Source organism: Fukomys damarensis, unplaced genomic scaffold (genome assembly GCF_012274545.1).
Source record: "Fukomys damarensis isolate Sample0158 unplaced genomic scaffold, DMR_v1.0_HiC HiC_scaffold_33, whole genome shotgun sequence".
Classification (NCBI taxonomy): Eukaryota; Metazoa; Chordata; class Mammalia; order Rodentia; family Bathyergidae; genus Fukomys; species Fukomys damarensis.
The window spans coordinates 19,551,544-19,563,002 of NW_022900945.1; the positions used below are offsets into that span (position 1 = coordinate 19,551,544).

The following is an 11,459-nucleotide window of genomic DNA, read 5'->3' on the forward strand; positions in this document are numbered from 1 at the left end:
TGATCAATTCTTTGTTCAGGACAGAAAGCACCCAGAAACCACCTTCAGCAGGAGACTGCAAGACCCAAAACCCAATAACAAATCCACTTCCCTTGTAAAAACCCTCTGGTGGCTTTACAGAATCTAGGTCATCTCTTCTTATCTCTAATCTTGTCTCCTATCACTTCCTTTCTTTGTTCCAGACAAAGAGTCCTTTATTATTCTGTAAAATCACTAACCTAACATCTTAGTCACAGTATTTATACTTTTACTCTCTGTTCCTGGGATGCTCATTCTTTAGACTAATTTTACTCTGTCTTATTTCATTATAATAAGACATAACTGAATATAACAGACTTCAGAGAGTTCTGTGAAGATCTTTCTCAAAGTTTGAAACTGAATGTAGTCTTGGGGACCCCAGAACAACTTGTGTCAGAATTAAGAGCGATTTTGGAAACTTCCCTCTAACTTTATACTCTCACTTACTCATATTCCCTTTAGTAAGAGAAAAGAATGTTCCCAGGCATTCTCTATGCATTTTTATTCTTCCTTGAATTTCTTGCTATCTCAACGATTATCAGTTTTTTTAATCCTAGTCTTCAGAGTCCTACTAAAAGTTTCTATTTTAAACTTTCCTCACTTGCAAAACTCAATTCAAGTGCTATTTCTTTTCATCAATTTCTTTTTAATTTTTACAGACAAGATCTCACTATGTTACTCAGCTACCCTCAAACTCCTGGGGCTCAAGTGATCCTCTCATCTCAGCCTCCCAAATAGTTGGTACTACGGTTCATGACACTAAATGTTATTTCACTGCAGTTTTATGTTGTTATTTTTATGCACCAATAACACATGGATCCTTTCTTGGTAATTTTTTAAAAATTTGTTTTCTGTGCTTGCAAAGCTGACTGTCACATACAGATAACGATAACCCATTTACTTGTTTTTCATTTGATACTTGTAAGCAGAATTAACGTTCTTATCAAAAGTTAGAATCACAGAAAGAGGAAGAAAGGAAAATGAAAGAAGGATGAGATAAAGTGGAGGAAGGCGACAAAGGAGGCTGAAGGAAAAGAGAAGTTGAGTCTCAGTAGGTGATAAAACTATGACTTACAACCATGTCTTGGACTCTAAATCCAGTGACCAATGATTAATTCAGTGGGTAGAATATAGCCTATTCCCCCAAAGAAACAGATGTGAGCGAGCCTGTGATTACATTTGTTTTACAAGTACAAAGAAAAAGACATCTGTCAATACTCTATCACGAATTGGAAGAATAAAAATAGTATTATGTTTATCTCTCAATATGTAGGCACTTTTACATTTCTTAGTAATTGGTAACTTAAAGGACTAAAAGAACATCATCAATTTTTTAGATAAAAAGTACAGAGGAGGACTGGGGAGGTAGCTTATTGGTAGCACATTTGCCTAGTATGCATGTTGAGGCCCAGGGTTCAAACTCCAGTTACCACTCTCCAAAAAGTAAGAATATCACTTTACAGAATATAACAAATAACAGTCCTATTGCTATAAAATCTCCAAAGCTACATTTTTTCATGTTTGTAGGAAAGACAGTAAAATGATTGTTGAAAACAACATCACCAAAGATCTAAGTGAGAAAGATGCACAGGCCTCAACATATTTCCCTTTTCTTTGCCAGTTTTCCCAAACTGGCCAAATTAACTAGGTAGTTGCCCTATATTCATTTTGTATGGTTTTGTATGGTTAAATAGTGCCAAAACTAAGGCTAAAATACAGGCTTCTTTGTTCTAGTACACTGAGTTAAGGAACTAAAGGAAATTGTTCAAAATCAACTATATTTTTTTTTTGTTTTATATTTTCAATATTAGGATATAAGAAAAGAAAGGGATCTGGAATATTCTCATTTTTCCCATTAAAGTTTACTGCAGCCTAATATAACAAGCACTGCACTAAACATTTTATATGTGTAGTATTATTAGTACCTTCACTGTAGAGTTGTTGAAAATGAGGCTGAGCATTAGGAATTTGTTCAAGGTCACATGCTACTAAGTAGTTGAACCTGGCCATAAACCCAGGATTCTGGCTCCAAAACACCAGTGCTTAAGCTCCCCTGGCAGACTGGGTAGGTTAAATGTGGCATTACTTCCTTAATGTTTTCTTAATGTAAATAACACACTTATTCTGCGTAAGGAGATAAATTCCAACTTATTTATAAAATAAGATGAAGCTTTAAGTTGGATAAGGGCCCAGTAAGGGTTCTTGGCAGAAAGTACTTGGAGTTAACTCATTTTAGAGCTCTGTTAATAGTAAACACATTTTGGATTAATTTTTATAGGAAATACTCTTCTTGGAGATGCGTATTCTACACATTGATTTCTACACATGTGGTTTTCACACTCTGGGGATCATGAACCTGAGGACACTGAGCATGCTGAGAATTAGTTACACATCTCTCATGGTGTAATTCACTGTGGAACAATGTTGCAGCTACGCCAGTGTCTCACTGGCAGCCAGAATATTGGTGCAGTCAGAATCAGAAGAAAGGTTTACTATATCAAATTAAAGGTATCTGTGTCTGTCAAAGCCTTAGAAAATGCAATCTTATATATGTAATTTTAAAAAATCATTTATTCACCTAAACTTTGGTTATAAAAGAAATATAAAATTTATATAAACTAGCAAGGCACTTAGAATTGTTTTTGTTTCCTATGTTAAAATTTAGTTGAATAACAAATCATAGCAAGGCACACAAATTTTTTTTGTCTTAAAAAATCTCACTAAAATGAGAACAAGGAAATACCATTTAAAACTGCATGTAAAGTGAATGATAAGAAGAGACAATAGCAGATAAGAGAGATTGACAGTTTTGAAAAATGATAAGTACATGAATCAGCAAATCTGGAAAAAAAAACCCACTAAGGAGTTTCAGAAGCAGACGTTAATCCCAGGTGATCTAGCTCATATAGAAAAATTCCAAAAAGGCTCAAGAAGTGAAGACACAAAATCACTGAATTCAGAAGTGAGATACAGGACTTCAAATTGGGGAATGGTGGTAGGCGAGGGGTTGAAAGCCTGTATAAGCTCTGAGTCCATAACAAGAGCTTAAAGGTTAATTATGTAAAATCATTGACCAAATATAAATACCACATGGAGAACAAGGGAGTCAAATAAAATCTATATACTAAATTGGAAGACACTTCCCAATCTCAGAACCCCTTTATATCACCTAATCTCAGTAGCAGTAGCAACCATGATCATATTCTGCAAGTAAGATATTGGGTAGTTATCTTTTCTAAAGGAACATTAGAGCTTCAGACATTTGTAGTTCCAACAATACGATGGTGAGCCATGTTCCTACATAATCAAACACTATGTGAAGCATTTCAGTGGACAAACATAACCCACAAATAGTTTACAAGCATATTTTTCTTTAAAAATGATAAAAGAGGGAATAAAGACTTAGAATTTCTGTGACACACACACACACACACACACGCACACACAAACATCAAAACAAACAAGTTTGGAAGAAGCAAAGACAATGCAGGAAGCAAGGAAAACAAAAGTTCAAAACCATTCTTACCCTTAGATAAGAATAGATACTATATCAAAGAAACAAGAATAAGATGCTATTTTAAAAGAAGAAAAAAAGAAGCAGCAATCTGAGTGAGAAAATTACTAAAATATTTAAATAAAGAAGAAATAAAAAATAAAATGTTTGGAGTAGTAACTCATAAAAATGTCATATAAAATAGAATACAAAAAAAGATGGAAAAAGGATCTTAAAGTAAAAAAAATCAGAATCTCAATTCTGAAGACACAAAATTAACAGAACTTTCATAAAGAGAAATAAATACATCAGAAAGAAAGAAGTACTATTTAAAAATGTCCAGAAAATGAAGGCTGTTTTCATGTTGAAAAAACCTGCTGATGTAAATCCAGGACTATGGGAGGCTGAAGGAGGAGGATCACAATTTTGAGCCCAGCTTGGGCAATGTTGGGAGACCCTGTTTAAAAAAAAAGTGTGTGTGGGGTCGGGGGGCTGCAGATGTAACTCTTTGTGAGGGCTCTCTATTCAACTCACAGTAATACACACACATACACCCACACAGAAACAGAGAAAATGAGCAAAAATGAAAAAGCTTACTGAGCACCTCATGCAATAAGTTGAAAAAGAACAGTACTAAGGCACATTATTGTGAAATTTCAAAACATAGAGGATAAAAAGTTCATCTGAAAGCCTTGAAGAAAATAAAAAGGTCATGTGTAAAGGATTGAGAATTAATATAACATCAGATTTCCTAATAGTTCTGCAAGCCAGAAAACAACAGGTGAAAGCCTTTCAAATTCTAAAAAGTATTTACAACCTAACATTCTATGTTCATCTAAATAGAATGACAATTAAAGGTAAAGATGAAATAAACACAGTCTCAGAAATGCAATGTTGTGAAAAATGTACCACTTCAGTACATGCAACTGGAAGATATACTCCACCCAAATAAGGAGACAGACTATGAAGAGGAAGATATGAGTTCCAGCAAACACAGAGGAGAACCAGCAAGTCTACCAGATGCACAAAAAACTAGTAATCTACAGAAGAAAAGGAAAATGTCTGCATCTACAAGGAATAGCTTTAAGAAAATAATAAAATTGATGGAATACTATGGTGTTTGGGGAAAAATATTTTTGAAAGTTTAAAAATTCCTGTGTAATACCTGAGAAAATTATTAATCATAAAATAGAACTCAACATGAGTAACATAAAGGAGCAATCTTGCAACACTGTATGGGCAAAATATAAACATATATGGCTCAGTGACAAATATGTACATGGTCATAATAAGGGAAATTGTGGATATTAATTTAACTATAAACTAATAAAATGTGGAGATGAGGAAGGGGAAGGACATTACGATAGAATTCTCATAATCAGCAATAAGCAGTCAATAAAATATTTAAACATATTATGTAGAAATGCAAAGGTTAAAAACCAAAAGGTGCCAGAAGAGGTTGGCAGAGACTCAGGGGAGGGAAAGGGAGAGGGTTTTGGTTTTTGTTATGCGTTTTGTTGTGCAATTTGATGTTTAAAATATGCCCTTGAATTATGATATCTTTTTCATTCTAAAAAATCTCATAAGCCACAAATATAAGAAGTCTAACTTAGGATAATCACTAGCATCTATCTATCTATCTATCTATCTATCTATCTATCTATCTGATATTTGTGATCACTATAAAGCACAATTTCTCTAATAATGATATTCTAATCTTCCAGTTATATGGAACGTGATGCCAATTTAATAAAAAAAAAGTTATTTAGGGAAAAAAATCTAAGTTTCTGATAATATACTATTTCCATTTTTCTACTCAAAAATAGTCAAATTTTAAAGTCTGAGATGGATTTTAAAAGACTGTTCTTTTTGTTAAGAACTGGCAAAATGTTATAATAAAATAAAATAAAAATGGTTATAATAAGGTTGAAAAAGATTTTTTCTGAAATAAAACCATATTTTGTATTGTTTTAGATAAATAAAACAATATATTATAAATATCCTCTTTCCTATGTCTTTATTTCATTGAGTTTCTCATATTTTGCCAATAATTATTTGGCAAATTATTAAACTCATAACATTGGAAATAGTCATGCAAGGTGATTTGCAGGGTAAAGCGTTTTATCTTTACTGATAGACCTAGATTCAAGTCTTTGCTTACCTGTTTACGAGTTTTTTCATATTGTTATCTGTTCAATTGACCAAACTGATAAGTGTATCATTGAGTTGGTCACTGAACTAAAAAACTGGTTCTCTCTGAATAATTTGGCAGCCAAGTACAGCCCAGCTAAGTATAAAGCGTGATAATGTCTATAAGTCCAGCACAGTTCTAGGATTTTTCTCTTTGACTTTCATATTATTTTCAACCTTTGACATAATGACTTTTTCATTTTCACATTATCATATTGTATTTCAATGATTGGCAGTTAGGATATTCCTTGGGAACTGCGTACTTAAAATGCTGTTTAATAAATGAATGAATACATATACTCCTGAAACCCTATCATTTTCCCAAAGCAGCAGCTAGAGGCAAAAACAAAGCACTGAACTATTTTCTAAACTTCTCTGTTTGAATTAAATAATATCCTAAGCCCACTAATACGCAAATCTTACTTCATTTCTTAATGATGCAAATCTAGATAGAACATTTGTTGTTGTTTCAAGAAGTGCAAAGGTAATTCAGTCACAGTTTGCCACCCCCAAGAACTCCTACTTAAAATGAAGTCACAAGAAAAGCCTTTTTACTGTACAAAACTTCCCTTTTATAGAGTTTGCTTAAAAATGTAAGCAATTTCACAGATGGAAGATCTGAGTAATTTTTTAAAGGTCATATTTCCCTCCAAAATTGATTTCCTTACTCTCACATTCTCATTATGCTGGGTAAAATATTTTAATTATTGTTTAATGTTGAACTTAAGGTTGTGATAACTTCAAAGGTCTGTAATTTTGCTGTCTAGAAGCAGAACTTTGTTTAAAGAAATAAGTAACAAGGTAATTTTCTTACCTTGTTCTTGTGCGTGAACAGTAATCCAAGCCATACATAGCACAATGAAATGAGGAAGTAGTTTCCTATGAAAGAGAAAAAACAATTATTGGACACTAACAATCTTCAAACTATATCAAATCTAGAATGAACTCTAAAGCAGAGCTAATAATTAAGCTACTATTCTAATTCTAATTAAGATCAAGGGCTCTGAATTCAAGTTCCAGTTTTATGATTTACTGTGTGATCTGATCACATTGTATTGCTCTATACCTCTGATTCTTCATATGTTAATCCTATTCATAAAGATTTTTTTTACAGATTAACTGAAAAAGTTTGTGTAAAACACATACAACAGTGTGTGGCACATAACGCAATAAATGTAAACTAGTATAGATAATATTATAGTTGTTATTATCATATATTATGGCAAATTACCAGATAATTCATGTAAAGTAACAAAATTATACTAAATAATGCAATTATGTCAACTATAATGATTATATATTGACGGAACCACCCAATTATTTGTGTAGATTAATGTTTATTTGTGAAAGCCCTTTGAATATCATATTTAAGTCATTTCTACAAAATTCTGATTCTTTGGTTCTGAAAATAGCAATGGCCTATAGGTGTGAATGTTGAACATTTGATTGGTAATTATGAGAACAATATCCAATCACTATAAATAAAAACGTTTATTCATATTGATTACCTAAGAGAAAATATTGTGATATTTTAGTACAACCAAATTTTTTATAATTACTTTGAATAATCTTAATAATTGGCTATATCTGCCTCCCAGATGAAAATTATACATAATTTTTGGAAAGTGAAAATGGTCATGTTGAACACAATCAACATTAACTAATTCTTGCTAATTTAGACTTTGGTTCTACTTTTTATTTGAACTCAAAGGCTCTCCATTTGACATTTTTGTGAAATGTTCTTCTTCAAAGAGTGATTGCAAAGCCCCATAAATATTTTTATATTAAGTTCCTGGTGTATTTTTCTACTTATTACCAATATAATATTTTTGCTTTTATCAAATAGCACACTTATTTTAAGGATAATCTTTTTATGAAGGTTAAGGGAACAACATAAACTTACACTGTTCTTGACATAATGGAATACAGACTTGTATTAAAATGGTACTAAATTAGGATTTTCATTTTTGTGTAATAAAAAATGAAATATATATATGACAAAGTTTTGATAGAATACTTAATGATTATCACTAACTCTACAAAATAAGCAACTAAATTATTATGGAAATTTTAACTGATATGGGCAAAAAGTTGAGCCATGTATATTAATGAAGCCTATAAAACATTTTCATATGTGATGTTATTCATTTACATCAACAGTTCCCAAATGTTAGTTTTCCAAAGAACTACCTAATGTGCTTGTGAAAAAAAAGAAGATTCTGGGCCTCTACAAAACTATGACTCAAAAATTTGTACTAGAATGGAGCTCTAGAATGTATACATTTTAATGAGGTCATTTTAATTACACATTATGTGTGTCCCAGACAGAGAAAAAAGTAGAATGTTAATTATATTTACATTCTAATTTTAATACATGTAAATAGACATTTTTGCTTACATTACATATTTGATTTTATGATACAACATATTATCTGAAGCTAAAAATCCTTTTCTACTACATAGTTCAGTGATTTTTCAAACTTTAGTGTACGTCACAACCACTTGGAAAGCTTGTGAAAAGTTTTTGGACCTTAATTGCAGAGCTTTGACTCAGTAGGTCTAGGGTGAGGCTCAAGAATTTGCATTTACTTCAAATTCCCATTTGATGCTGGTGCTGCTGATTGGAGAGCCAATTCTGAGAATCACACATTAGAATAGGCAATACTCAAGAAAAGATACTCACATGATTTGTGTTGTTTTTTTTTAAATCTAGGCTCCACACTGAAATCACCTGTGGAGTTTTAAAAACTACTGATATGTTTGTTTCTTTACATTGTCTTTCCTTCTAGTATTATCCCTAGATGTTACATGGTACATCTGATGTTACATGGTACATGCATTTTAAAACCCTTATCAAGTCATTCTAATGTGCAAACAAGATCGAGGAACACTGTATGAAATTACAATGATCTCACTATATTTAACAAATGTCTTTAGAAGATCAACAATATAAGATTTAATAAAGGTTTAAAATATAACCTATGATATTGTTATCTGAGGATGTCTAAGAAACTATGAAACACTCTGCATATATCTGGCCTGCTAACCGTGTTTTGAGTTTGACATCAACCACAGTCCAAACGTGTCCAGACCAAGAGATGATAAAAACCTATAGGAGACCAAGCAGAACAGATAACTAAAGATCATACTTAGAACATCTAAGATACTAATAACCATCCCAAGGGTCTCCCCCAAGTGATTCTTAAAGAGTGGGTCAGCTTTCTCTTTATCTGAATGGTCCAACTTACTTTAGAGAAATACCAGGGATCTTTTTCTTTAGGGTAGCCATGAGATCCTTAGGATTATAATGTATATCTTTGGGCTGATGATACTCATTCCTACATAGAATCGCTTTATAATAGTAAGAAGTACTGGGGAAATATTGTAAATAGAGAATTTTTTAAATGTTTGTGGTTTTCTTTTAGATCAATCGAAAGGTATGAGCTAATCCCCATTTCTCCCTGCAGCTCTAGTTTAAGCCACTTCTTCCCTAGAATGTGTGCTCCAACCAACTTTTTTTCAGGTCCTCAAGTACACTGTGCTGTCTGGCTTCTGAGCCTTTTAATGTTCCCTGCTTAGAAGAGTCCATGACCTTTCTACATAGGTTTCAGTCTAGATTTTGTTCCCTTTAGTTTGCTTTTCCTTTCAGCAGTGCCTCTCTCTGCCCTCACCATATGCCTAGGACTGTTAGATGCCCTTCTGGAATACACCCTTATCTCATTTTGTTGGGCACATTCACTTAGTATGTCCTTAGTTAGCCTGGGTGCAATTGGAAGATGGCCGTGGTGTCACTGCACGCTCCTGGTATCCCTGTCCAGAGCCATGCTGGGCACACAAGGGAAACTCAGTAAACATTTATTGAATGAGTGACAGAATGTAAAGCTTTTATGAGAATGAAAATGAAATGGTCTTTATTTCATCTCCCACTTAGAGATATAAATTCTAAAATGTCATAGTTGCAAGGCATACTAAGGAAACTAAATAAAATTTATTTTTCTTGTTCAGCTTTACAGATTAGGAGCAGAATGTCTAAATACTCAAAATTCCTTTACATAAATATGCTTTTCCTCCTTGACATGTCAGTTTATTTTCAACACTTAAAAACAATGGCAACTAAGCAATTTTTAAAAATAGAATTCTGTGAAAGTAGGAGTTTCATATAGAAATTTGTTGCTGTTGTTGTTGTTGTTGTTGTTGTAGAAACCCTCTAATTACCATGAGTCTGTCTGCGGTATTTTCTGATGTATGTTAAATCAATATATCTAACACTGGCTTTTGGGTTTTAATTTTCTTTTATTACATCCACAGTTACATTAGTCAATCTATTTAAAAGTAGCCCTGTCAAAGAAAATGTTTATAAGAATTCAGTTTTAAAATATAAATGTTTTTGAGTGACTAATCAGAACTACGATTCTAAAAAGCTGCTCCTGCTCTTGCAAACGGCTCACCACAAAAAGCTGGTGGCAAATGAAAGCCTCAGGGTTTTCATTAGGACTCTTAAGGTTTAATTCAGTGGCCTGACAGTATCATCAGCTAATCAGCTGCTTCTTCCAAGTCTTTCCCCTTTTCCCAAGGGTTGGCATTTTTTTTAATTGGCTGTTTTTTTCTAGAAACATTTTCTCTGCCCAATCCCTACCTTTTCTGTTTTGCATGTGTGTGGCTGGAGCTGTGAAATTCTACAATCTGCTATGATTATGAATTATCCTTAATTCTCTGCAGCCCATCCCCACGGGCTTCTGTAATGGAACAAGTTGGATCCTGAGCTGTGGGAAGCCTGCAAGGGCCCTGGCTGATAGGCCCTCTGAGAGACCAGCACCTTCACTCAGCATCTGCTCCACAAGAGTTCTTTCCCCCATCCACGAGGTGTGATTTTTTTTTTTCCCCTCTCAGGAGTTCCTCCTCCGATGTAATCGGCTCTATTTGGTTTCTCTGCCTCCCTCCCCCCAATCATCTGGACCCAATTTACAAACCCCAAACTGCCCAAGAATTTATGCAAGGCCTTTTCTGGGAGCGTCTGGAAGGGAAGTGTAAACCAGACAAGACAGAGGCCAGGAGCCGAAGATGTGCTTTAATCTACGAGGTCGGTCACGGCTACCAAGGGGAGTATTAATCAGAGACGGGCCCCCCCCCCAGAGGTGGGACCCTGCAGCCAGACGGGAGGCGGAGGCCGCCCTGGGCCTCTTCTGCAGGACCTGAGTCCCTTGGCACTGCCAAGGACCGGAGAGAGGTGCGCGCAGTCCGCAGGATGGCCTTACCCCCGCCCCGCACAGTCCGGAGGGTCCTCACTGGGGGCCTTGATCACGAAAAGTTCTGCCTGGGAGCCCGAGGGACCTGCAGGAGCTGCTTTGGGAGACCGCACCTGGGTCTTCCCGGCCCGACAGCACGCGGCCTGCGCTTTCCTCCGGCAGCACGCGGCTGAGACGCACATGTGCACACAAACACCGCCACGAGGCGGTCTCTCCACACCCCGCCTCCGCCTGCCCCGAGCTGACTCGGGTGCTTCTGCCCTGCCCTCCGCCCACCTCCTCTCCCGAGGGGCAGATTCTCCGCAGAAACCACCACAACTGCATTCGCCCCTCTCGCTCCTGCGGGCCAGAAGCAAACTTGTGCAACCACTGACCACAGCCACGGCTGGAGGCCCAGGAGTGTAACTCACGGGGACAAGGGCAGTGGCCGGGACCGCGCACCCCCGTCTTCGCTCTTTTCCCAGTGGGGTGGAGACAGGTTGGGCGCTCGAGGGCGGGGGGGGCGGCGCCTA

At 35.5% G+C, this 11,459-nt stretch overlaps 1 protein-coding gene across 8 annotated transcripts in view; it reads right to left on the bottom strand.

The window, feature by feature from the left end:
• Col24a1 (collagen type XXIV alpha 1 chain) overlaps positions 1-11,459 on the bottom strand; it is a 304,025-nt gene that overhangs the window by 290,669 nt on the left and 1,897 nt on the right. For 6 of the 8 annotated variants that reach the window (XM_019209372.2, XM_019209374.2, XM_019209373.2 and 3 more), the window contains exon 3: positions 6,516-6,580. In XM_019209372.2, the coding sequence (XP_019064917.1) occupies positions 6,516-6,580 (65 nt within the window). Of the gene's footprint in view, positions 1-6,515; positions 6,581-10,956; positions 11,097-11,357; positions 11,428-11,459 lie in introns of those variants that run through there. The other 2 variants (XM_019209375.2, XM_010636700.2) reach the window with 2 other exon arrangements.